This window comes from Tyto alba, unplaced genomic scaffold (assembly GCF_018691265.1).
Source record: "Tyto alba isolate M040663 unplaced genomic scaffold, T.alba_DEE_v4.0 Super-Scaffold_28, whole genome shotgun sequence".
NCBI classification, from domain to species: domain Eukaryota; kingdom Metazoa; phylum Chordata; class Aves; order Strigiformes; family Tytonidae; genus Tyto; species Tyto alba.
In genome coordinates this window covers 3497109-3523166 of record NW_024881302.1, presented here as the reverse complement: position 1 = coordinate 3523166, position 26058 = coordinate 3497109, and the positions used below count along the sequence as shown (strand labels likewise).

Genomic DNA, 26058 nt, shown 5'->3' with positions numbered 1-26058 from the left:
GCTTCATCCTCCTCCGCGCCGGCCAGAGGAAGAGGCTGATCCCCAAGGGGAGAGCACAGGGAGGCCTGACATGTGGGGGAGGGCGCGAGGTCTGGTTTTGGGGCGGTGGCGGTGCTCTGTGCCGTCGTCCCCCCTCGCCGGGATGCTCCCTGCCATGAGAGCCCTTCCCTGCTCCTTCGGAAAAGTCTTGGGGCCGGAGCAGCGCGTCCCTTACATTATTCATGCCGCCGCGAGCCCCGGCGGTTGGGTTACAGCCGGAGCCCAGCCGCCCGCTGCCTAACTCGCAGGGTGCCGCCGGAGGCAGGAGGCAGCTCCCGCCGCCCCAGCGCCATGCCAAGCGGGGGGCCACCGCCGCCCGAGGGAGCCGCGCACGGGCACGTGCCTCGCCAAAACCGGGCGCAGGTAAATAACCCCCCCGGGTAGTCTGCGGGGTCGGGAACCGGACGGTGGGCCAGGAGCTGCCTCGTGCCGGCGCGGGGCATCGTCTCCCAGGGCCCCGCCGGGGCCAGAGCATGAGCGCCCGCCACCGCCGGGATGGCCGGCAAGAAAGGGGAGCCCAAAAAGGATGCGGAGGCCAAGGGGAAGGGGGGGAAAGGGAAGAAGGGCAAGAAGGACGCGCCCAGCGAGACGGAGGAGAATTCGGATACGGAGCTGCTGAAGGAGGAGGAGGGCGAGGAGACGGAGGTGGCAGAGGAGGAGAAGGAGAAGGAGGAGAAGGAGGAGAAGGTTGAGGAGGAGAAGGATGAGGAGGCGGCAGCGGCGGAGGAGCCCAAGAAGGGGAAGGGGAAGGGGAAAGGGAAGGAGAAAGAAAAAGAAAAGAAGGAAAAGGAGAAGGAGAAGGAGAAAGAGAAGGAGGAGAAGGAGAAGAAGGGGGTGCTCAAGGGGGTGGTGGGAAAGAAGCCGGGCCGGGGGAAGAAGGGGCAGCCGGAGCCGGAGGATGAGGGCAGCGAGAGTGATGCTGCGCCGGCCGAGAACCAACCGAAGGGCACCTCCAAGCTGGGGCTGGGGCTGACGGCCAACAACGCCAAGAAGAAGAAAGGAGCCAAGGGCGCGGAGGCCAAGGGCCAGCCCAAAACATCTGAGGAGCCTGGCCCGGCCGAGGAGGAGGAAGCGGCGGCAGAGCCAAAGGCCCGGGTGAAGCAGAACCTCCGCAGCACCTCCAAACTCTTCCTGGGCTTCAAGAAACTGGGGTTGCGTCGGCCCAAGAAGGGGCAGTTCAAGAACACGTCCCGCTTCTTCTGGGGGCTGCAGAAGCACAGCACCAAGAGGAGGAAGAAGAAGAAGAACAGGGCGGTGCTCAAGTCCACCTCCAACCTGATGATTCGCTTCAAGCGTGTGGGCAAGAAGAGGAAGGAGGAGGAGGCCAGCAGCTCCCCGCCGGCGAAGCCCTCTTTCCTGCTGCTGCGGCGGGGCGGGCAGGCGGCCGAGGACGGCGCGTCCCTCTTCCGCCGGCGCCCGGAAAGGAAATTCAAGCCACGGGCGCAAGTGCTGAGCAAAGCGGCCGCCGCCACGGGCTGGCTGGCCAGGAAGGTGCTCTCCCGGCGCGGGAGGCTGGTGGGGGGTAGCCGGGCACCCGACCCGGCCTGGCTCTCCCGTATCGGTGCCAGGAAGCTGCCGTTCCCTGCGGAAGACGAGATCCTCAGGCACCGGGCCAACATGAAGCGGGTCTCCACCGGCAGCAGGCAGTCGTCCCGCGGCTCGGCGCGGCGCGGCCAGGAGAGGCACGGCAGCATGGCGAGGCGCCCGTCGTCCCGGCGGCGCTCCCAGCGCTCCTCGGCGGAGCCGCCGGTGCTGCGCTACGGGTGGGCCAAGGAGGAGGATGGAGCCTACAGCCGCCGGCGTGGCTACGCCAAGAAGGAAGACGGAGCCTACGGCTCTCGCCACGGCTACGCCAAGAAGGAAGACGGAGCCCACGGCCCCCGGCGCGGCTACACCGAGGAGGAGGACGGAGCCTACGGCCCCTGGGATGGCTACGCTGAGGAGGAGGAAGGCTACATCCAAAACCCAGCCTACCCGGCGCCGTACGGCTTCGAGGACGAGGTGCCAAGTCCCTACGCTGATTATCCCGGCTACGAGACGGAGGACGAGTACGGCTTCTACGGGGGAGCTTGGGATGAGGGTGACCCGCCGGGACCCCCCTACGGCTACGGGGAGCTGGAGGATGAGGGACCGTACGGCGACGGGTCCGCCCTCGCCCTCTACGACCCTTACGGCAGTGACCCGGAGTACAGCGAGGAGGTGACGGGGCCCTTCGGCTATGGGGGGGACCCCTACGAAGACTTTGGGGAGCCCCTCGCCGGGGGGTACGCGGGGGGGGAGTACCCCGAGCATCGCATCCAGTATAGCGAGGGGGGGTGGGCGTCACACGCCCAGTCCTCCTGTAACCCCTATGCCCTGGGCCTGGAGGAGATTGCTGAGGGTGAGGACCCGGAGGAGTGGGATGAAGAGGAGGAGGAGGAGGAGGGGGAGTACCCCTTCTCCATCCTCAACGCCTCCTCGCTGCGAGGCATGCGGGAGACGCTCTCCTCCAAGCTCTCCCTCAATAGGAAATTCAGGCTCTTCCCCCGGCCCCAGGTCAAGATTTTTGGTAAGGACCGCCTGGATGTCCCCCTCCTGCCGTCCCCCCACCTGCCCACCACCCACGACGAGGATGACTACGACGAGTACGAGCCGCCGGCGGCAGCCCCGGGACGCTGGGTTTCGGCAGCGCGGGCGTGCGGGAGCCCGCTGGGGCAGTTCCTCCAGCGTTCCCTCTCGCAGCCCAGCGCCCGCCCGCCGCGGGGTGCGGGGGCATTTCGGAACCCCCGCACCCCCCAGCCTTCCTATAGACGTTCCGGTCGCAGGCTGGGGGGGATGGAGGGCGCCGGCGCAGGGGGCCGGGACCCTTCCCCGCCGGTGGGGCCCTGGGGGCAGCGGCTGTCGCTCCGTAACCCCTTCGCCAACCCCGGGGGGTCCCTCTCGCCGCCCCCGCCAGCCCGCCAGCACCCCGGCAGCATGCGGGGCGAGGGGCCGCGCCGATCCCACTCCCTTGGGTCCAGCTTCCGACGCTTCGGCCCTGAGCTCCCCGCCCTGCCGCCGGCTGCCCCCCATTCCCCGGGGCCGGTGGGGAGGCGTTTGGGGGTGCCCGCGGTGGGGTCGGGGAGACCCGTGTCGCCGCGGCCGTCGCGGCGGAGCAGCCCCCCCGGCTTGCCGCTCCCCCAAGCCTGGCCCCGGCTTCCCGAGCCCCCCACGAAAGCCGTGAAGCCGCTGCAGAGGGCCCCCTTCCTGGCACCCGCCCCCCGCCCTGGCAGCCGCCGCCTTGGCCCCCCCGGCCCCTCCTGGGATGAGGAGCTGCCCCCCTGGCAGGGTGCTGGGCGGAGCCTCGCCGGGGTGCCCCCCCCATCCAGCCCTGCTCCCAGCACCCCCAAAAGCTTCATCCAGCGCATCGGGCAGCCCCTCGCCGGGATGGCCCCCCACTCCCCCCTGGCCGAAGCGGGGAGCCGCAGCCCCTCTCCAGGGCGCTCGACAGTGCGGTCCCTGGCGTCGCTGCTTGTGGGGAGCATGAACCCCACCGGAGCCCCCCCGTCCTCACCGCCCACCCGCCGTCCCTCCTCCCGCTCCCCGCCCTGGCCCCGGCATCCATCCCAGCGCGATGGGAGCACCCGCAGATCACCGAGCCCGCCGGCGGGACGCCGGGGCTGGGCCGAGACCGGGCGCCCCAACCTCCCCTCCATCTCGCGTGGCGACCGGAGCCCCTCGCCGCAGCGTCGCACCCCTTTCCCCCCGCCCCGCGGGCGAGCCCCCGGCTCGCCGACCTCCCTCCGTCGTCACTCTGTTCGCGGCCTGGGGCCAGCGGAAGCCGTCGAGGGCGACGGGGAGGAGGGCGCGGGACGCTACGCGGTGGTGACGCCGCAGGTGCAGAGGTTGGGCTCCTTCCGACGGGCGTCCCGCATGTACAAGCAGCACTGGTCCAAGCAGCACGTCGTGCGGGTGCGGGAGATGCCCGACGCCTGGACGACCGAGCAGGGTTTTCCCCGGCAGCCCACCCAGCGCAGCCGGCGGTGGGCGAGCCAGCGGGGATCCGACATCACCCGATACCTGAACCAACGCTCGCCGGCGGGCGGCTGGCGGGACAGGCACCCCTGGGCGGACGGGTACCTGGGCACCAAGCAGCCCTGGCGCAACAAGGTAAAGCCGGCGGGGAGCCCGGCGGTGGGACAGAGCTGGGGGGGGGCGGGGGGAGCCGGCAACCGGAGGGACTCGGGGTGGGGTGGCACGTCGAGGTGGCTGCGGGTTCCCCCGAGGCGCAAAACCACCGGTGCTGGGGGGGTTGCAGCACCCAGGGTGGGGGGTAAGCGGCTGGGGGTGCTGGTGGGGGTCCTGCCGTGGGGAGCGGGCTGGAATGGGGTGGTTATCGCCTGGGGGTGTGTGTGTGTGTAGTGTGTGTGTGTGTGTGTCACCCCCTCCCCCCCCCCCCCCCCCTCCGCCGTGCACAGCCCCCTCGGGGACACTTGATTCTCACGTATGGAAATGCTGAGACCCGATCTCCGGCTGGGCCGGGTGCGGGTGGCACGTTGACCCGGCCGGTGTCCGCTTTCCTGCCCGCCGCCTGGCCGGCCGCCAGCACGGGCTCCGGTGTGACAACCCGCCCCACGTCACCTCTGCGCGTGGCTGTGGGGAGCAGCACCCCCTTTTCCCACACCCCCCCCCCCCAGCGCCGCAGCCCATCTCCCATCATCTCCTCCGGGGGTGCCGCCCTACCCGGGGGTCTCTCACCCACCCCTTGCAGCTCCCGTGGGGGGTACGGGTGAACTGCGGGGTGTTGCGGTGAGGGTGGCACCGCCGTTTCTGCTTGGTCCCACCTGTCCGCGGCGAGCAGGACCACGGCAGCCTTTCCCGGGATGGTCCCCAAGGATGCCTTGGCAGCCCCATGTCCCCATTTCCAGCGTTCCTGCTCTCCCTCGATACGCGATGCTTTTGCTGGGGGGGGGGAGGGGGGGAGACACACACACCCCCATTTTGGAGCCCCGGGGTCCCTGCTGGTTGCAGATGGTGGTTTTGGGGTGGTAGCGGTGACCAGGTGGGACGCTGGAGGAGGGTGCCGTGACGGAGCTGGGCTGGGTTGCTCCGTGCAGATGCAGTCGCTGTGCAGCCTGCCCATCATGCGGTACCAGGAGCCGCAGAAGGAGGACGGGCTGGAGGACATGACCCAGCTGGAGTGAGTGTCCCTGTCCCCTCACCACCCAGCACCGTGAGGGGCAACGGGGCTGCAACCCCCCCCCACGGCCCCCGCTGCTCCCCATCCCGTCCCGACACGGGGTCCACCGCAGCCTCCTGGGGCTGGGGATGCTGGGGACACACTCGGGGACAGCGGCCACCTCCTGTCCCCCTGCCACCCCCCAACACAGCCTCTGCTCTGCGCCAGGGACCTCCAGGAGGCCGCGGTGCTGAGCAACATCCGGACACGGTTTGAGCGCCAGCTCATCTATGTAAGCGCAGGGGCGTGCAGTGTCCCCCAAATATCCTGGGCGGGGGGTGGGGGTTGTGTTTGGGGGTGAGGGGGGATGTGTGTGTCATCGCTCCCCACGAGCTCGCAGCCCCAAACCTCGCTCTCCCGCAGACCTACATCGGCAGCATCCTGGTGTCGGTGAACCCGTACCGGCTCTACAACATCTACGAGATGGAGCAGGTGCTGCAGTACGAAGGCAGAGCCCTGGGCGAGAACCCGCCGTGAGTCCCGGGGTGTCCCCAAAATGTCCTACAAGCAGCCCCCCGGGTGGTCCCAGAGCCTCCCCCCCACCCACCCTGAACCAGCAGTTGCAGGGTGCTGGAGAGGCTGTGTCCATGGCAGGGGGGGGGGGGGGGGGCGGGATGCTGGGGGTGTCGGTGGGTTTGAGGGGGGGGGGGGGTCCCTGTGCCGGGGTGCTGGAGCATGGCACCGTGTGTGTCCCCCCCGCCCCACCTCCGCTTCCCCCTCCCCGCCAGGCACCTCTTTGCCATCGCGAACGTCGCCTACTCCAAAGTGTTGGATGCCAAACACAACCAGTGTATCGTCATCAGGTGGGACACGGCTGTCCCCACGCACAGCCCGCCCCCCCCCCCCCCCCCCCCCCGCCCCCGGGATGGCCCCTAATCACCACTGCCCCTAATCACCAGCCTGGCCCAGCTCTGGGGCTGGTGGATGCCTCTGAGTTTGGGGTGCTGGGTGGGTTTGGGGTGAGCGTAACCCCCCTCTCTGATCCCCCTGCTCGGCGTTTCAGTGGGGAGAGCGGCTCGGGGAAGACAGAAGCCACCAAACTGATCCTGCGCTTCCTGGCAGCCGTCAGCCAGAAACGCAGCAATGCCCCGCAGGTAGGGTGCTGCCCCGGGGACACCCCCATCCCCTTGTCCCCCCTTCCCCCCCTCCCCCCCCCCCGTGTTCTCCCCCACCTCCCTTGCTCACGGCTCCGCTGTGCTCTCCTTGTCCTCATGCTTCCACCTGGACCACGACAGATAGAGGTACTGGGGGGGAAGTGGGGGCAGAGGGGACACACACACACATGGGCTGGGACGGTTCAAGGGGACTGAGCGTCGTGGTGGCATCTCTGCCACGTCACCCCGACTGCGGGGGGGGTGGGGTGGGACGGGACACGGTGGGGATGGACAGCAGAAGTTCGGTGCGTGCACGTGCACGGGGTCCTTGCGCCCTCCAGCATCTTCACCCCCGCCTGGATGCAGGTGCACACCTCAAATTTTGGCACCCGTGGGTGTCTGTATGGCGCAGGAGGTGGCAGGGAGGGTGGCAAGGGGTGTGGGGGGGGTACCCCCACCGTGAGGACAGCCCGTGGTGTGTTGGGGCATCCAGCCTGACCCCCTCGGCTCTCCCCATCGCCGCGGCAGATCCTGGAGGCGACCCCCTTGCTGGAATCCTTCGGCAACGCCAAAACTGTGAGGAACGACAATTCCAGCAGGTTTGGGAAATTTGTGGAGATCTTTCTGGAGGAGTAAGTAATGCCGAGCAACACCCGTGCGTGGCCGGTCCCCACCCCTTCCCTGTGTGTGTGTGTGTGTGTGTGTGTGTGTGTGTCCCCTGTCCCGAGGGTGCCCAACCCGGCCCCCAGCCCCACTGCTGAGCTGCCCCTCGGCTCTGGGGTGGGACGCGCATGGGGATGAATTTGGGGACAAACTTTGGTGGGGGAAAAAGCGATGTCACCTGAAGACGGGCAGCGTTTGCTGTCCCTGGGGTAGGGGTGCTGTGCCCTGGGCTGGCACCCTGCCTGCTCCCCATCCCCATCCCCGTCCCCACCTGCGTTCAGCCCCACCGATCCCAACGAGGAGGGGGGGTGTGTGTGTGTGTGTGAGGGGGGTGATTACACCCCGAGGTGCCACAGCTCCATCCCTCGCTCAGGAGCGGGGTGTGGGTTCCTCTCCCTGCTCGCAGATCCCAGTGGGGGCCACCTGGGGACTGGGCACTGACCCCTTGAGTGCTGGGGGGGGCAGCACTTGGGGGCTCCAAGGCCGGGGGGGGGTGGGGGCACAGCCCTTGCCCACACCGAGGTTGCCAGCCGGGTGCCCGCTCTCGCCCCTGCAGCGGTTTGATCTGCGGTGCCATAACCTCGCAGTACCTGCTGGAGAAGTCCCGTGTGGTCTTCCAGGTGGGTGGCAAGGGGCGGGGGGGGCGGTGGTGTGGGGGGGTGGTCCCAGGCTCATGCCCCGCTCCTCCCCAAAGCTTCCCCCCCCCTCTGCCGTCCCCACCCCAGCTCGGTCCTCTGCTCCCCAGTCCAAGACCGAACGCAATTATCACATCTTCTACGAGATGCTGGCAGGGCTGCCTGCCCAGCAGCGGCAGCGGTACTTCCTGCAGGGCGCTGAGACCTACTACTACTTGAACCAGGTAGCGTAAATCCTCCTCAACGCCCCCCCCTCCCACCCCCCCACCCCACCCCACTGCCTGATTTTGGGGGGGGGCTGGCCAAGCTCGGGGTGCCGGTGGGTTCCTGTGTCCTCCTGGATTCGGTGTGTGGATGGTGCTCAGGGGGTGTGTGTGTGTGTTGGGGGGTTGTGTGGATGCTGTCCCACCCCCCCCCCACCCCCCCCCGAGACCCACTGATGGCACCGAGGGGACCGTGGCAGGGTGGGAACTGCGAGATCCCCGGCAAGGACGACGCGGAGGATTTCCACCGGCTCCTCAACACCATGGAGGTGCTGAGCTTCAGCGTGGAGGAGCAGAACAGCATCTTCCGCATCCTCTCCTCCGTCCTCCACCTGGGCAACGTCTACTTTGAGAAATACGAGGTAACCCCAAGGGGAGCCAAGCCGCGCTCCTCGGGCCTGATTCGGGAGGTGGACGGAGGTGGGGTGGCGGGAGAATCACCGCATCCCACCGCCTCGCCGCGTCCTGCAGACCGACTGCCAGGAGGTCGCCATGGTGGTGAGCGCCGCGGAGATCCGGACAGTGGCTGAGCTGCTGCAGGTCTCCCCCGAGGGCCTGCAGAAAGCCATCACCTTCAAGGTGACGGTGAGTGCAGTGGGATGGGGGGGGGGGGGGGGACACAGGCAGGGAGGGGGCATCCCAAGGGATCGCGGCTGGTGTTGCTAAAACTCCATCACATTGGGGTTTTGTGTTTTTTTTTTTTTTTTTTTTTTTTGCGCCCCAACCAGGAAACGCAGCGAGAAAAGATTTTTACCCCTCTGACTGTCGAAAGCGCCGTGGATGCCAGGTAGGGAGAAGGTGGTGGGGGGGGGGGGTGTGTGTTTTGTGGGGGCGTGGAAGGTGTCTGGCCCCCCCCCCCCCCCCCCCCCAGGGACAGGGGCGGGAGGTGAGAAGCCAGGCTGGGAAAGGGGACGGTCAGGTCCCCCCTGCGTGGATTAGGCTCTCGGGTGGTTTAAAACCGCAGCCTCAGGGGCTGCCCCGTGCACGATGTGGGGCTGGGCTGGGTGCCGGCCCCCCCCCCCCCCCAACACTCCGCTCATCTCGCCCCTTCCCAGGGATGCCATTGCCAAGACTCTCTACTCCCTGCTCTTCGCCTGGCTCACAGACCGCATCAACAAGTTGGTGTACCCGCGGCAGGAGGCCCTTTCCATCGCCATCCTCGACATCTACGGCTTCGAGGTGAGCAGGATCCATCCCGGCTCCATCCCCCCCGTCTGCCAGCCTTGGGATTGGGCGGGGGGGGGTGGGGGGGTGGGTCTCAGGCTCCACGCACCTTCCTTCTTGCAGGACCTCAACTTCAACAGCTTCGAGCAATTGTGCATCAACTACGCCAACGAGTACCTGCAATCCTTCTTCAACAAGATCGTCTTCCAGGAGGAGCAGGTGAGCCGGCGAGAAGTGCCGGGCTCTGCCCCCCCCCCGCCCCCCCCCCCCCGTGTCCAAGCATCGCCGTGGGGCTGGGGGCGTGGGGCTGACCGGGCGCCTGCCCCACAGGAGGAGTACATCCGGGAGCAGATCGAGTGGAAGGAGATCCCCTTCAGCGACAACCAGCCCTGCATCGACCTCATCTCCCAAAAGCCCTACGGCATCCTCCGGATCCTCGATGACCAGAGCTGCTTCCCCCAGGTGAGGGGCTGCCCGGTGCCCAGGCGGTGAGGGTGGCAGCACCGGGTGGTCACCGTGCCCAGGGTGACACCGTGGCCCAGGGCTGCTCCGCTCCTGGGATGTCCTGGAAAACCTGGAAGACTCTCTTGAGTTTCTCCAGGCTGGACAAGCCCCGAGAGGTCCCAGGTTGGTGCTAGTGGAGCGTTTTCCCCCAGAGGACTTGTTTTTGTAGGAATTACTGCAACCCCCCCCTCCCAGCTGCTCTATAAAAGGGAGAAGGGTGGTTGCACCTTCTCTGCTGATGGGGAAACTGAGGCACAGAGCAGCAGATGCCCATGACTGTGCAGCTGTTGGGTGGCAGAGCTGAGAGCGGGGTCTGACTGGTTGTCCAGGCACCCCAGTTCCAGTGTCTACATCCCCGGGACTGTTGAACCACCCGAGCCACGTCTCACCCCTGCGTCTGTCCCCAGGCCACTGACCACACGTTCCTCCAGAAGTGTCACTACCACCACGGGACAAACCCGCTGTACACGAAGCCGAAGATGCCGCTGCCCGAGTTCACCATCAAGCACTATGCGGGGAGGGTGACCTACCAGGTGCGTGGCAGCATGGTGCCCACTTGGGGTTTTAAGGAGAGTTAAAGAGGTTTATGGGGTTGATCCTGCACCGTGGGGTGAGGTACAGCCCAGAGGGCCTGGCTGGGGGTCCCCCATCCTGCCCTGGAGCTCCTTGCCTCTCCCCTCGCCGTGCCACCAGGCTTCTCACCATGAGGTTTTGCTCTTCGCTAGGTTCACAAATTTTTGGATAAAAACTACGACCAGGTCCGTCAGGATGTGCTGGACCTGTTTATCAGCAGCAGGACCAAGGTAGGGCCCTGCCTGGCCCCGGTTCTATGGTGCTGGGGAGGGACACTGGACACAGACAGCCCCCTTCTGTACACACCACTTTTCATGTCCCCAGGCGTGTGCCACCCTGGCTGGCGAAGCCCAGGGGGACCAGGAGCAGGGGATGCCTCCAGCTCCACCCTGTGCTCTCTTCCCCTGGGGTCTTCTGGGCTTTGACCCCTCAAGCATTGGCACAAGCAGGCACATGGGCTGCTCTTGCACTTCCCCATCCTCATCCCTGATCCCCATTCCCATCCCCATCCGGGGAATCCAGCCACAAAGAGGGGATGCGACTCGCTCAGGGCTGGGCGAAAAGGCAGTAGCTGAACTGGGAAGAGGAGCTGGGCGAGCTGCACCATCCCGGCCACCTTCCTCCTCCATAACCCTTCCCGTCTCCCCAAGGTGGTGGCCAACCTCTTCTTCGGCCATGCCCAGGTGGTGGCCCGGCAGAGGAGCCTGATCAGGAGGAGCAGCACCAGGACACGGCGGTACAAGGCCCCCACCGTGGCTGCCCGGTTCCAGCAGTCGCTCCTGGAGCTGGTGGAAAGGATGGAGAGGTCAGGGCGGGCAGGGTGGGCAGGGTGACTTTGTCCCGAGCCCGAGGTGGCCAGGCTGACTTTGTCCCGTCCCCCCATCTCCAATGGGGTCTCCCCAACGTAGGTGCAACCCTTTCTTCGTGCGCTGTCTCAAACCCAACAACAAGAAGGTGAGAGCCGGCCTGGGGCTCTCCAGTCCCCGGCACAGGGAGGGCGGTGGGCGCAGGGTGGGCAGGGGGCTGCCCGTGCTGCTGCTGAGTCTTCTCCCCATCTCCTCCCCAGGAGCCGGGGCTCTTCGAGGCCGACGTGGTCAGCAGCCAGCTGCGGTACTCGGGGATCCTGGAGACCATCCGCATCCGCAAGGAAGGCTTCCCCATCCGCATCCCCTTCCTCGTCTTCATCGACAGGTACCCGGGGGCTGTGGGGCGAGGACCACCATCCCAGCGAGGGGAGACCACCGAGCTTGTAGGTGTTTTGGGGGGGGGGCAGCGTTTGGCCCAGGGCTCCCCCCACGGCAGGAGCTGGGAGCCCCCCCGCTTTGGTGCGCAGCACTGGGAGAAGCTGCTTTCCCCGGTGCCTGTGCTCGGCACCGTGGGGAGGGTCCGTGCCGGTGTCCTGGTGGGGTCCCGTGTGGTGACGGTGTCACGGGCTCGCCCAGGTACCGCTGCCTCGTCGATATGTGGTCCAACGTCATTCCCACCGGGGCCAACTGCGTGGAGATGCTGAGGAACCTCTGCCCCGTCAACCCCAGCATGTACTATGTCGGCGTGAGCAAGGTACAGTCCCGGGCAGGGGGCTTGGTGATGCCCTGGGGGAGGGTGGCCGAGGTGGGGGGCTCACGGCATCACCCCCCCCTCCCAGCTCTTCCTGAAGGAGCAGCTCTACCAGGCGCTGGAGAGCAAGCGGTCCCGTGCCCATCACCTGGCCGCGCTCACGCTCCAGCGCTATGCTCGCACCTTCTTCATCAAGAGGCGCTTCCGCTCCCTCCGCCGAAAGATCGTCCTCCTGCAAACCCGGGCGCGGGGCTACCTGGCCAGGTGGGGGGTCCCGGGAGAGGCGGGGGGGGGGGGGGGAGCGGTGGGTAGGCACCGGTGGGGGGCAGAGGGTGACGGGTGCCCTCCCGCAGGCAGCGGTACCGGCGCATGAGGCGCACGCTCATCAAGTTCAGGTCGCTGGTGCACATCTACGTGAACCGCCGGCGGTACCTCAAGGTGAGGAGGGGGGCTGGCACATCCCCGGGGGGGGGGGGGCGCGTCCTGGGCACCCGCTCCCACCCTGCTGTGTGCTCGGTGGTGGGTCTGGAGAGGGTACAGTGGCACCTCCAACCCTTGAGCCCCCCCAGGCCCCACTGTGCCCCATGGGGTAGGGGCAGTGCTCCTTTGGGGTGAAAGCCTGGTGATGCCAGGGGGGGGCAGTGGCACCCCAGGGGGGGGTCCCACTGCCTCTGGGTCTCCCTCCTTCCCGGAGGGGGGCTCAGCGCGGCTGCTCTGCTTGCAGAGGAAGGAGGACGCTCGCCGGCGGGCAGAGGAGGAGAAGGAGAGGATGAAGCAGGTTAACGGGGTGCAAGTGTGCGGCACTGGGGGGGGGGGAGGGGGGGAAACCACGCGTGCGTGACGCACGTGCACCCCGTGTTGCTGTGCCCTCATCCCCTGCGCACTCGCCTACCCCTGTGCTGCCAGCCGAGGCACCCACGGGTGCTGGGAGCAGCGTGGCGGGTGGGTGCATCCCTGGGCTGTGCCGGCAGGAGCTGACGAGGAGGGAGGTGGTGGATGTCACCCACCTGGAGATCCCGGCCGAGCTGATGGGGCTGCTGGAGGCCGCCATAGGTGAGCAGGTTTTGCACGGCCGCCGGCACAGCTCCCAGCCCCTTGTCCCCATCCCCACGGCCGTGCCGTAGCTGCCCGCTGTGCCGTAGCCACCCAGGAGGTGAACGCCGGTTGCGTGGTCCTGGTGCCACCGCCAGCTCTTCAGCCCGACTCCCAGCTCACCCTCCCACTCGACATCAACGACTACCCCATGGTCAAGTACGTGCGGGGCCACTTCCAGGTAAGGTGGGCGTCACGGCCCCGGCGGCGGGGAGCCTGCCCCCATGGGCAGCCAGCTTTCGGGGAGTCCTCGGCGCCCCGGTCGTGGCTGAGCGGTTAGGTTCAGGGTCCCCGTGGCGGCTCTGCCCGGCGGCTCCCCGCATCATCCCACCCGGCTCTGCCCCGGTTTCGGCCCCGGGGATGCCACGGGGTACGAGAGGGGCCGGATCCGGGGCGGCTGCGGTGCTGCAGGGAGCCGGCCGCCGCCTCCCTCCCTCCCCGTGGGTTCCTGTCGTCTCCAGAGGCCGGGGGGACCCTGCTGAGGTTATCGGAGAGAGACCCGCCGAGCCCTCCTGGACGCCCGACGCGGGGCGGATCCGGAAACGCTGGGGCGGGAGACCAGGTCGCTTTGCTCCCGGGACCCCGGCCTCATCCCCCAGTCGCTTTGCCCCCCATCCTCTTCCTCCTCGCCCCCCATTTTTGCCGTGTGTTTCCCAGTCCCCGGCATCCCGAACGACAGCACCGGGGTCAGATCCTGCTTTCAGCCTCGCTGAGATGCCGGCATCTCTGGTGCTGCCAGCACAGCCTGAGCCCGTCCCTGCCCCGCTGCCGGGAGGCTGCCGGCCCCATCCTGCACCCCGGCCCTCTCGCAGCCCCATAGTCCCCATCCAGCATCAACGCCACGCTCAGCGCCGTGGGGCCGGTCCCTCGTGGCCTGAGGTTGTCCCCGGGGCCCGAGTAGCCACGGGTGCGGGTGTCACCGCAGGAACCAGCGTTCGGGATGCTGACAGCCCCACTGGTGACCCCCCTCACCCGGCTGGACGAGGAGCTGTGCCACGAGGCGCTTAGCCTCTTCCGGCTGGTAGGTGGGACAGCGTGGGATCCGGCACCCCGATCCCCTGCCCTCTCCCTGCCCCGGGGCTGGAGAGAGGACCTCGCTGTCCCCACGGCAGATCCTGCGGTTCATGGGGGACCCAGGGCTGGGCGGCTCACAGGAGACCCTCTTCGGCAACTACATCGTGCAGAAGGGGCTGTCGGTGCCGGGGCTGCGGGACGAGCTCCTGGCACAAGCCGCCAACCAGGTCTGGCGTAACACCAACGTCAACAACGAGGAGCGGGGCTGGCTGCTGCTGGCTGCCTGCCTCAGTGCCTTCCCCCCCTCCACCGCCTTCGACAAGTACCTGCTCAAGTGAGCCAGGGCTGGGGACAGCAGCTGGGGTTGGCTGGGACCCTCGGGGATAGCCCGGCACTCGTGCCCGGGAATGGCTGCTGGGTCTCCCCGGGCCAGCCTGGCATGTGTGACTGAGGATGCTGCCCAAGTGCCACCGGATCCCTCCAGGATCCCTTGGGCCAGCCTGGCACATCTGCCCAGGGGTGTTACCCAGGTCCCGCTGGGGATGCTCTCAGGTCCCTCCATGGTCCCCAGGTCCAGCCTGACACACGTGCCCAGGGATTACACTCAGGTCCCCCCGGGATCCCTCTGGCCAGCCTGGCACCCGTGCCCAGGACGTTGCCCAGATCCCTCCAGGGATGCTCTTAATCCCTCCGTGGTCCCCTGGGCCTGCCTGGCACCCACGCCCACCCAAGTCCCTCCTGCAGCACCCTCCTTTCCCCCCAGGTTTGTCTCCGACTACGCCTTTGCCGGCTACAAGCCGGTGTGCCAGCGCAAGCTGATGCACGCCATGGCACGGTCGCAGCTGGGCGCCGCGGCCGCCCGCGCTTACCCGCCCTCGCTGCTGGAGTGGACGGCGAACCGGCAGCAAGCCAGCATGGCGCTCGACCTCCACTGCTTCAACGGTGCGGGGTGGCGCGGGGCTGGGGGCGCCGCGGCAGCGACGGTCGGTCCCGGCTTGAGCACCCCGCCGCTGTCACGGGGCGGTGGTGGTGGTGGGGGGAACCGGTGGGACCCGCTCACCGCCCATCCCTCTCCAGGCGACCAGTTCTCCTGCCAAGTCCACTCCTGGAGCACGGGCGAGGATCTTGCAGGGGATGTCCTGAAGCACAGGTACCCGCCGGCTCGCCACCCCCCGAACACAGGGCACAACATCACCCCAGGGCCATTTCGGGTGACCTCAGGCTCTGGGATCCAGGCTGCTCAGCTCACGGGCTGGGTGTCCCCATGGAGCTGGGGCACTGCTGGCAGCCCGTGCCCGTCCCCAGTGTTCTGCTGTTGGCAGGGGGCTGATGGATGGCTGGCGTGGCTGGTCCGTGGCCATGAAGGCGGGTGCCCAGTGGGCCGAGCTGGCCGGCCATGACTATGTCCTCGACCTCATCTCTGATCTCGAGCTGCTCCAGGGCTTCCCCAAACAGAAGTCCTGCTTCCTTGTCGCATGGGAGGGGACTGAGAGCCACGGCAGGGACAGCCGGGCGTAGGTACCCGGGCAGGGATGGGTCCCCCGCTGTGGGGCTGGAGGGGAAACACCAGCACCAGGCTGGATGGGTGCTGGCAGAGGTGTGGGTCGGGGTCCTGGAGGAGGGGGGAGGATCTGGCACCCAGTGAGCTCACCGTAAGTGCATCCTCCCTCGCTGCAGGGTGCTGGGACACGACTTGGATTTGGATGAAGTGCCTCCTCCTCCAGCTGTGAAAGCCCCCACGCTGCCATCCACGGAGGCATACCACCCCCATGGTAGGGCATCATCTCCCCCCCGACGCCTCCGCCCCCAGCCCCTCTGGCTCTACCACCAGCAGCTCATCCCTCCTTGTCCCCCAGCAGACGGGGAATTTGGGGAGCAGCGCAGCCAGAAGGGGCTGGACCGGTACCTGGACAGCCTCTTCGACCCCGTGCTCTCCTACGGCAATGGGGTGAGAGGGGTGTCCCCCCGCCCGAGGCAGAGGGATTCCAGCATTTTGGGGGGGTGCAGGTGGCTTGGCCTCCGTCCCCTGATGCCTGTCCCCCCCCAGGAGCTGGAGAAGCCAGCCGCCGTCTCGCAGAGGATGAAGGGAGGAGGTGGCACAGGAGGGGGGGACAGCGGCGGTGACGCCGAGCGGAGTGGCCCCCCTGTTCCTGCCGAGACCCATCAGCCGAGGGGTGAGCACCCCGAGCGCTCCTGTATCCCGACCCAGCTCCCTGCCTCAGTTTCCCCAACTGATCCCCGGTGTGTGTGGGGACACACGTCCTTGCACCCCACACCCCTCAGCCCCACTGTGGGCTGAGCTTTCCTCCTTTGCCATCGCAGGCGCGGAGCCAGCCCCAGCCCCACAGCACAGGGCAGATATCAACCAGCCGCCTGGGCCCCCAGTCAGTGGGGTAAGGTTGGGGGGGTACTGGGAGGGGTCGAGCCCTACCCAGTATCTGCTGTGGGGGAAGCTCGGGGGGTGGTGGGTGCTCACGGTGAGGTGTCCCTCGCAGGGCAGAGCAGCGGAGGGGACGCCAGCCCGTGCCCCCCAGCCCCGGCCCTACTTGCAGAAATCTGGTAAGGGGTCCCGGTGGAATGGGGCAGTGATGGGGGGTCACAGCACCCAGCTGTGCCCTGGGTGTGAGGGTGGTGCCTGCGCCCACCCCCGCCTCAACCCTGAGCTCTATCCTTGGCCCCACAGCACCCGTGGGCCAGCGATGGCCGGGTGAGCTGGTGCGGCATTCCCGGCTCAACTCGGAGCAATTCCCGCGGCCCACGCACGACATCCGCAACATCATCCGGCAGTGCCAGCCGGCCCCGCGCGGCTCCCAGCCCCCCAGGTACCCCCCCCCAGCCCCCAGCCGAGCCACGGGCTTCTCCTGCCTGTGTCCTGGCCCTGATACTGGGGTGCAGGTGATGTGGGGGATGCAGGTGATACTGGGGTGTGGGTGATGTGGGGAATGCAGGTGATACTGGGGTGTGGGTGATGCCAGGATGCAGGTGATGCTGGGGATGTTGATGATGTTGGGGGTGCAGGTGATGTTGGGGATGCAGGTGATACTGGGGTACAGGTGATGCCAGGATGCAGGTGATGCTGGGGATGTCGATGATGTTGGAGGTGCAGGTGATGTTGGGGATGTTGATGATGTTGGGGATGCAGGTGGTACTGGGGTGCAGGTGATGCCAGGATGCAGGTGATGCTGGGGATGTCGATGGTGTTGGGGGTGCAGGTGATGTTGGGGATGTTGATGATGTTGGGGGTGCAGGTGATATTGGGGATGTTGATGATGTTGGGGGTGCAGGTGATGTTGGGGATGTTGATGATGTTGGGGATGCAGGTGGTACTGGGGTGCAGGTGATGCTGGGGATGCAGGTGATGCCGGGGCGCGGACAATGTGGGGTGCTGTCTCCGCAGCAAACTCTTTGGGAAGAAGCTGGACCCCCACGAGGAAGCCATGCAGATCCTGAAGGAGCAGCTCTCAGCAGCCCGGGTGCCGGCGGCTGTGGTAGGGATGCAGCCACCCCCGTGCCCCCCGTGACAGGCTGGTGGCCCTCGACCGCAGCCCGTTTTCTTCCCCCGCAGGGGCCCAAGGAGACGGTGGCCGCAGTGAAGCCGGTCACCAGCAGCAGGTACCGGCTGCGATCATCGATGAGGCGGCCGGCGGCCACCCGGCCCCCAGGTATCGCAGGGCAGAGCCGCGGCACTGGGAAGGGGGGGTCGGGGTGAAGTGGGGGCACCTCGTCCTCCCCGCCGGCACCGGGTGATGCCTGATGCCCCCCAGGTGCGGGTTCAGCCCTGCAGCATCCTCCCGGGATAACCGCTGTGCACTGCTCACCCTTCCCTGCCCCACAGCTGGCCCTCGTGCCTCAGTTTCCCCCCGGGTGGAGAGAGGGCTGGTGGTGGTTCCTGCCCCCCCCTCCCCTCCAGGGATGTGCAGGGCTTTCCGTCCCTTCGCAGTTTTCGTCTCACGGGAGCTCCCATCCGAGGCGCAGCAGGTCCAGACCCAGCTGCACCGGAGCTGCAATGAGGACTTCTACAGCTACCACAACGTGCCCTGGAAAATATACATCCGCAAAGAGGTTTGGGGAAGTTGAGGGGAGGGGACACACACACACACACACACACACGAAATGGGGACATGGGGACAGGCTGGCGTCATGGTGCTACGGGGATAAAGGGGGGGCTTTTCACTGAGCCCAAAGCCCTGCAGGGTGGGCCATGCTGGCGATGCCACGCTGGTCTCCCTCCTGGCAGGTTTTCTACCCCAAGGACAGCATCAACAACCCGCTGCTGCTCGACCTCATCTTCCGGCAGGTGAGGCACAGAGCTGGCCCCGAAGCCCACCCCCCGAGGGGGTCCCCTGGGAGCTGGGGTATTCCCCCCACCCCACCCTGGGGAGATGGGTTACTCATCCCACCGCAGCCATCCCGTCTTCCCCTGCCAAGTTGCCACAGAGGAGCAGGGGGGTGTCCCCATCAGCTGCTCCGAGCCGGGGGGGAGGGGGGGGGTCCAGGCAGGGCAGGGGGGCTGGGGGGAATGCTGCTCCCCCCTCTCCCTGAACAGCCCCGCTGCTCCTCACCCCCTTCCCCAGATCTTCAGCGACACGCTGTCCGACACCTGCATCCGGATCAGCCATGAGGAGCGGCTCCGCTTGAAATCCCTCTTCGGTAACGCTCACCCGCACCCCCGCGTCCTGCCACTCCCGGGGTGGGGGGCTCACACCTTGGGGGGGGGGGGGGCCAAACCTTGAGGGGCTCACACCCACCCGCTCCAGTGCCCATCCTCATCTCTTGAGCATCGCCAAGCCACAACCAGCTCTGCTTAAAGCCGGGGTAGTTTTGCCTCCAAAACGCAACGAATCCCGCCTTGTGCTTTAGCGCTCCGCAAAGTCACGAGTTGTGTCAGGTCTCAGCCAGGCTCGCTACCATTACGAGGTGCCTGGGGTGGTGGGATACCTGTTTCTCCATCACGGTCCTGTCAGGCTTGGGAAGGGGGATGAACATCCCTGCTCTCGCTGTGAACCCTGTGTCCGGATCCTCCCCCGGGCAGGAGGGATGCTCACCATGGCGTATTTCTCCCCGCAGCGGCGAACAAACTGGACTCCTTCAGCCCCGTGGCCACGGAGAGCGTCAAGAGGGAGATCATCGCCACGGCCCGGGATGGCTGCGAGGTTTATTTTTCACGCCTCTTCCCCGCCACGGTGAGGGTCCAGCCGTGGGGCAGGTCGGGGGGGGGGGTGTTACTGCAGCCCCGTGCCCCCGGCTGAGGCAGCGTCCCGGCCTGCAGGGCAGCGTGGGGACAGGCGTGCAGATCGTGGCCGTGTCCCACGCTGGTGTCAAGCTGCTGCGGCTGATGAAAGGCACCAACGTCCCTGGGGAGCAGCTGAGGGTGCTGCGGGCGTATAGGTAAGGGTGAGGAGCCCGGGTGGTCACGGAGGGGGGGGAACGTGGGTGCTGTGGGTGCCGGGTGTTTCAGCCTCCCCTCGCCCTGCCCCAGTTACGCCGACGTGCTGTTCGTGACCACCCCGTCCAAGAACATGCTGGAGTTCAACCTAAGCAGCGAGAAGCTCATCCTTTTCTCCCCTAAAGCCCCCCAGGTCAAGGCCATGGTTGACCACTTCATCACAGAGCTCAGGAAGGTGGGCCCGGGGAGGGGGGGGAGGAAGGGGGGCATGTCCTGGGGGCTGGACCCTGCCTGTGTACCCACATTTGGAGGGGCTGGGGAGCGCAGCGGGGACCACCCTGCAAATGGGACAGTGCCTGGGGTGACAGGGTGTTTGAGGGGGGTTCGGGGGGACACCCTGGGGTGGTGCTGTGGCCGTGGGTGCTTGAAGCCCCTGTGCTGGGTGGGATGTGGGTGTGTGTGCACGGGCTGTGCCACCCCCTCCCCTGCGCCCAGGACTCCCAGTACGTGGTGGCCGTAAGGAACTACAGCCCGGAGGATGGGCGCCAGCTCAGCTTCCACAAAGGGGACATCATCCACCTGCAGGCACTGGAGCGCCCCGAGAGAGGTGAGCGGCTCCCCCCCACAGCACCCCATCCCGAAACACCCTCAATGAGGGGGGGGGAGGACACGGGGGCGGCAGGACTGATGGCTTCACCGGCGCGGGAAGGTGGCCGTGCCGTGGCCTCGCCTCCTGTGACCCCCCCCGTGTCCCCATGACGTCCCCACAGACCATTACTATGGCTGCGTGGTCCGCAAGAAGGTGATGTACCTGGAGGAGTTGAAGACGGGCACCCAGGATTTTGGTGGGTGCCAGGGTGTCCCCCCACGTGTGTCCCCAGCGCATGTACACTGCCTGAGCAGTGTCCCTGCCAAGGAATGGGGCACGATCCTGCCTCTGTCACCCCTCGGCATGATGGTTTGGGCTCTTTTCGGCACCGACCTGATGTGGGGGGACGTTCCTTCACAGTTCCCACCCAGGGTGGCCCAGGGTGCTGCCCCACATCCCCGCAGGCAACGGGCTTTGTGGCCCCTGGTCCATGCCTTTACCTCGAGCAGTGCCAAACCGCAGCCGTTTCCAGCCAAAACCTGTGGTCAGACCCCCTGGAAAGGGTTCGGGGTGCAGAGGACAGGAAGGAGCAGGCAGAAGCTTTTTGGGGGGTGACCCCCAGGCCTGCCAGCCCGGGATCATCCCCACCATCTGCCCGGCACAGGGTGGAAGTTCGGAGCCATCCACGGCAGGTCGGGGCTCTTCCCCACCGAGTACGTCCAGCCCGTCGTGGCCCCCGATTTTGTCCATTTGCCAGCCGAGAGGAAAGAGGAGCCCAAGGACAAGCAGGGCAAGGTGGCAGCTTCGGCGGCCGTGGCCGCGGCCGTGGCCTCCACCGCCGTGGCCCAGGAGCTGGACCGGAAAACCGAGGTGGGTGCTGGCCGGGGGCCGTTGCCGGGATGGTGCTGGTTGTGCCCAGCACCCACCGCCCTGCTCCGCAGGCGTCCCCCGGCGGCACCGCCTTCGCGGAGGGTCCGGAGGGAGACGGTGGCCAGCGCCTCGGGGCCAATGCAGGGACCTGCCCCATGCTGGCCTTCGCCCGGCGATATTTCCGTGCGGCGCGGCACAGGACCACGTGAGTGGCCGGTGGTGGGATGGGGACACCCTGTGATGGGGACGCCCGTGCCCACCCGTTCCCCCATCCCTCTCCCAGGGACTCCTCTGGGACAAAAGCCAAGAGGGACGTGTCCGATGTGCTGGAGATGCTGACGTTCACCAAGGTACGGGGAAGCGGGGTGCCTTGGGGTGCCCCTGCCCTGCTGTCACCTGTGGGTCGTCCCCCCCCCCCAAGGTCCTGGTGTGCTCGGGAGCTCCGCGAATGTCACCCTGACCCCCATCCCATCCCTCTGGTTGCTCCTGGGAGCTGACCCTCTCCCCCTCCAGATCCCCATCCAGGAGTCGCTCATCGAATTCGTGGATGGTGGCATCAGCAAATTGGCGGCTGAGGCTTTTCAAGGTAGGTGGGGGGGCACAAGCGCCCCATCCCCCCGTCCCACGGCCATCCCCAGCCCCATCCCTGGAGGAGGGTGAGGGCAGGACCGGGGTGGGCTGATGGGGTTGGCCCAGAGTGGGGGTTTAGCTCCTCTGGTCCCACCGCCCCACGTGCCCGAGATGTTGCCCAAACCCAGGGGACCGTGTCCCCAGGGAATGGACGGGGTGAGCTGCGTCACTGTGTGGTTTTGTCATCCCCAGCCGTGATGAAGTTCATGGGCGACCACCCTCTGCGGGGACAGACAGAGCTGGATGCCATCTGCACCATCCTCAAGGTAAATCCCTCACCGGGGCGGTGAGTCCTGGGGGTGGCCTGGGCAGGAGGGTGGCAGTTGGGGACATCTCCAGCCGCAGAGTGAGCCGCGCCTGTCCCCCAGCTGTGCAAAGAGCACGAAGTCCTGCGGGACGAGCTGTACTGCCAGATCATCAAGCAGATCACCAACAACACCAGCTCCAATCCGTGAGTCCCTGCAACCAGTGCCATCCACCCCAGCTGGCACTGAGGACATGTGTCCCTGGTCTCGGGCTGAGCTACCCCAATGTTGAGGGAGGCCGTGGGCACCCTTGCCTTGGCCGGGGGCTCAACCCCGGTTCTTCCCGGCAGGGACAGCTGCCAGAAGGGCTGGAGGCTGCTCTACATCCTCGCTGCCTACTACAAGTGCTCCGAGGTGCTCAAGCCCTTCCTCCTGGCTTTCCTGCAGGGTGCTAGCAGCCACCCGGAGCTGCCTTTCCAGGGTAAGGGCTGTGCGGCGCTCAGGGTGCTGGGTGCACAGCTGGGAAGGACACCCGGGGGGTGTCACGGGGCTCCGGAGGTGCTCGAGCGGAGCCAACATCACGGCTCAGCCCCGTCCTTCACCCCGTCAGGCATCGCCAAAGCCTGCGAGCAAAACCTGCGGAAAACCCTGCAGTACGGCGGCCGCAGCCTCTTCCCCAGCAGCATGGAGCTCAGGGCCATGGTGGTGAGACTGGGTGCTCGTGGGTGCCCCTGGGGCGCGGGGCAGGGCGAATGTCAGCTTGAGATCCACCCACACCCCCCCCCCACCAGAGGGTTCCAGATCCCCCCATGGGCTTGGGATCCCCCCCAGACACTGTCCTGGAGCTGAGCTGATGGCCCCTTGCTGGAACAGGGAGAACGGACCTTTTTTGGGGGTGTGCTGTCCAGGGGTAGCTCTTTGGGGGTACCCTGAGCTTTCAGGGGTCCCCAGTGGGGACGCAGCTCTGCGCACATGGGGTGGAGGGGGCATGATGGGTCATCCAAGCAGGATGGGCAAGACACAGGATGATCCCCATGGGACGGTCCCCAGCTTGGGGATTCGGAGTGTCCTTGGGGGGTCTTGCTGTGCGAAGGGGCCACCCCCCTGCACCCCAACTTGTCCTCCCCACCCAGGCTGGACGCAGCGCCAAGCGCCAGCTCTTCCTCCTGCCCGGCGGCATCGAGAAGCACCTCAAGATCAAGACGTGCTCGGTGAGTCCAAGGAGGGGGAGAGGCTTGGTGACCCCCAGTTGCGAGCACCCCGGGGGTGTGGATTTGTGTGCGTGTGTGGCGGGGCTGCACCCCTCAGCTGTCCCCGAGCTGGGGGGACTTTGTTCTCTGGGAAAGGGAGATCCCATCCCTGGGGAGCCGCATGGGATTAGCCCTACTGCAGGACCCGTTGGTGGCCCTGAGCACGGTGGTGGTGGGGGGATGTGGCAGCACCCCAGCCGCCCGTCCCCGTGCCCAGGTGGCTCTGGACGTGATCGAGGAGCTGTGCTGCGAGATGGGGCTCCAGCACCCAGAGGCTTTTGACGAATACATCCTCTTCGTGGTGACCGACAGAGGTGAGGGGCTGGCGGGGACCACCCGGCCATGCCGCCGGCAGCGACCACACTCAAACCTCCCCCCCATCACCCCGGGGACGGCACAGGGCAAAGCGTGCGGCCGCTGACCCGCCGGGAATACATCCTGGACGTGGCTGCCGAGACGGAGCGCCGGGACACCGGTTACACCTTCTGGTGCCGCCGCGTGGTTTGGAGCCAGCCCCTCAAGTTCGACAACGAGCTCTACGTCACCGTCCACTACAACCAGGTCGGGCCACCCTGACAGAATCCCCCGGGGTCATCTCCTTGGCTTCCCCCTCCGGAGCGTGCCCCGTCCCCAAGCCGTGTCCCTGCGTTCTGTGTCCCCTCCCAGGTGCTCCCCGACTACCTCAAGGGGCTGTTCACCGTCCTGCCGCCCGCGAGGCCGGGAGAGCAGCACTTCCCGCAAGTAGCCAAGCTGGCCGCCCTCCAGCACCGAGCCAAGGACCGCCACCACCTCCCCACCGCGTAGGGCTGGGGTCAGGGGATCCGTGGGGACACACACGCATCCCATGGGGTGTGGGACCCGCTGGCGAGCGCTGGCCCTGACCTCCGGCTCCCCGCAGGCGGGAGGTGCAGGACTACGTCCCCCCGCAGCTCTTCCGCCTGCTGAAGCCCCAATCCTGGCTCCAAATGGTGACCCAGCACATGCAGCAAGCCCAGGCGCTCAGCGCCCACCAAGCCAGGGCGCAGTTCCTGGGTGAGCGGGGATGGGGAGGGGATGCTAACGAGGGGGGGTTGGGGGGGGGGGAGATGAAGTGCTAACGGAGATGAAGTGCTAACGGAGGACACGATGCTAACGAGGATGCAAGGCTTCTGGGCATGCAGTGCTGATGAGGATGCAATGGTGCCGGAGATGCCGTGGCGCTCGGGGATGTGACGTGCCGCTGGCAGTGTCCTCCTGATGAGGACACAATGCTAATGAGGATGCTGGTGCTAACGAGGGTGATGAGATGCTGCTGGGGGGGCTCCTCTGTCAGGAGCACGTAGCGGGGCAGGGCTCCCAGTCCCCACGCTCGGCCACCCGCTTTCCCTCTGGTGGGGCCCCTTGGCTGCTCCTGGGTCCAATCCTGTTCCCAGTCCAGAGCCTGAAGCGGTGCAAGGCTCCGGGAGCCGACCCAGCTCCATTCCAGGCATGGGGGCTGGCTGGGACCCTCGGCGGAGCCCCCGTGGGTGCGAGCCACCCCGGGGAGCGGGCAGGAGGAGGGGGTGGCAGCGGGTGCTGAGACCCCGTCCTCCACCCCGCAGGGCTGCTGAGCGCCTACCCCATGTTTGGCTCGTCCTTCTTCTACATCCAGAGCTGCAGCAACAACGCCATCGTCTCGCCCTGCATCCTGGCTGTCAACCAGAACGGCCTCAACTTCCTCAGCAAGGAGACCCACGTAGGTGGTGGTGGTGGGGGGGCTGTAGGAGGGGCGCCAACCGGCGCCCCCCCCCCCCATCTCCCGCTGCAGGGACAGAGCTGGGTGGCACCGTGAGGTGTGAAGGGAGGTGGTGGTGTGGGGGGGGTGACGTCCCTCTTTGCAGGGGATCCCCGGGTTTTTACCCCAGATCTGCCCACCCTGGGTGTGTGTGGGGTGTGTTACCTCCTTGGCACCCTCCACCCTGTCCCGCAGTTCTCAGTCCTTTTTTTTTTTGGGGGGGGGGGGGGGCACATGAGCCACCCTCTCTGCGTGTGTGTGTGTGTGTGTCCCCACCTTAGGAGCCCATCGCCAAGTTCTCGCTGAAGGAGATCCAGTCGACGCGGACGCAGCGGCCGACGGCCGGCTCCAGCTACCCCTACGTGGAGATCACGCTGGGCGACCTCCTGGCCCAAGGCATCACCCAGCTGCAGCTGGAGCAGGTAAGGGACACTCAGGGGGTGTGTGTTGGGGGGGGGGGGGGGGTCACGGGTGGCATGTCCCGCCCATGCCATGTACCCCCCCCCCCCCGCACCTCGGCAGGGCCTGGAGCTGTGTCGCGTGGTGGCCGTGCACATGGAGAGGCTGCTGGGCGCCCGGGAGAAGAGGCAGACGCTGCCGCCCAGCGAGATCACCCTGCTCTGAGCTCCCCCCCACCCCGCCGCGGGGACCCCCCGCCGTGGGACACACACACACACGGATCCCTGGGGGTCCCCGGCCCGGCCGGTGGCCGCCATCCCCTTCGTCCCCTCCGTGCTGCTCGCGCCTTCGCTGCTGTTCTTGGGGTTTTATACACGACCCTGAGCCCGGCCCGACTCAGCCTTGGTGGTTTTGTGCTGCGCTCGCTGCTGGGGGGGTGGGTTTCTGCCCCCCGCCCCCACGCCTCACTTTCTCCATGCCCCAGTTCCCCCCCTTCCCATGCCTCAGTTTCCCCATGTCCCCATGTGTCAGCTTCCCCCATCCCCGTGCCTCAGTTTCCCCCCATCCCCTCCTCAGTTCCCCCATCCCCGTGCCTGTCTCCCCATGTCCCCACGTTTCCCTCTCCCCGTGCCTCAGTTTCCCCATGTCCTCACATATCAGCTTCCCCCATCCCCTCCTCAGTTCCCCCCATCCCCGTGCCTCAGTTTCCCCATGTCCCCATGTATCAGCTTCCCCCATCCCCGTGCCTCAGTTTCCCCATGTCCCCACGTTTCCCCCTCCCCGTGCCTCAATTTCCCTCATTCCCGTGCCTCAGTTTCCCCATGTCCTCACATATCAGCTTCCCCCATCCCCTCCTCAGTTCCCCCCATCCCCGTGCCTCAGTTTCCTCATGTCCCCACGTATCAGTTTCCTCTCCCTCCGTGCCTCAGTTTCCCCCATCCCCACGCATTCGCCTCCCCCCAGCCCCATCCCCCGGCTCCCCCGCCGCAGCCCGGGGGTTTCTCACCGCCGGTGTGGCGGGCGGCCTGGCCGGAACCGGCGGTGACCCCGGTGACCCCGCCCCGGTTGTCCCGCTCCCTCCCACCCGCCAGGGGGCGGTCGCGCCCCGCCGCCGCCGTTCCCGCAGGCAATCTCCTCGGCC

At 67.2% G+C, this 26058-nt stretch overlaps 1 protein-coding gene across 1 annotated transcript; it reads left to right on the top strand.

The window, feature by feature from the left end:
- Nucleotides 1-1317: 1317 nt before the first annotated feature.
- Nucleotides 1318-25316, top strand: MYO15A (myosin XVA). Its single transcript, XM_042798914.1, has 62 exons — nucleotides 1318-4167; nucleotides 5115-5197; nucleotides 5405-5468; nucleotides 5600-5709; nucleotides 5965-6039; nucleotides 6240-6330; nucleotides 6859-6962; nucleotides 7550-7613; nucleotides 7739-7852; nucleotides 8092-8253; nucleotides 8363-8476; nucleotides 8620-8678; nucleotides 8947-9070; nucleotides 9179-9274; nucleotides 9386-9517; nucleotides 9967-10092; nucleotides 10285-10362; nucleotides 10783-10937; nucleotides 11041-11086; nucleotides 11199-11323; nucleotides 11575-11692; nucleotides 11778-11953; nucleotides 12043-12127; nucleotides 12414-12467; nucleotides 12661-12742; nucleotides 12832-12962; nucleotides 13707-13802; nucleotides 13894-14129; nucleotides 14559-14737; nucleotides 14873-14945; nucleotides 15118-15309; nucleotides 15473-15567; nucleotides 15655-15743; nucleotides 15843-15969; nucleotides 16118-16354; nucleotides 16479-16617; nucleotides 17193-17283; nucleotides 17361-17457; nucleotides 17736-17857; nucleotides 18033-18092; nucleotides 18370-18445; nucleotides 18863-18978; nucleotides 19065-19183; nucleotides 19275-19416; nucleotides 19677-19788; nucleotides 19952-20026; nucleotides 20435-20640; nucleotides 20712-20845; nucleotides 20924-20990; nucleotides 21154-21226; nucleotides 21463-21536; nucleotides 21639-21721; nucleotides 21866-21996; nucleotides 22126-22220; nucleotides 22649-22726; nucleotides 22983-23079; nucleotides 23166-23326; nucleotides 23432-23565; nucleotides 23664-23797; nucleotides 24346-24479; nucleotides 24800-24940; nucleotides 25041-25316. Exons 1-62 carry the CDS (start codon nucleotides 1318-1320, stop codon nucleotides 25140-25142), a joined length of 9735 nt encoding a protein of 3244 aa, XP_042654848.1. The 3' UTR covers nucleotides 25143-25316.
- The last annotated feature ends 742 nt before the right edge of the window (nucleotides 25317-26058 follow it).

Coding starts and splice junctions, on each gene's coding strand:
- MYO15A (XM_042798914.1), top strand. CDS start 1,318: ATGATTCGCTTCAAGCGTGTGGGCAAGAAGAGGAAGGAGGAGGAGGCC. Junction 20,846..20,923: donor GCGGCGCGGCACAGGACCAC/GTGAGTGGCCGG, acceptor TCCCTCTCCCAG/GGACTCCTCTGGGACAAAAG. Junction 21,537..21,638: donor CCATCTGCACCATCCTCAAG/GTAAATCCCTCA, acceptor CCTGTCCCCCAG/CTGTGCAAAGAGCACGAAGT.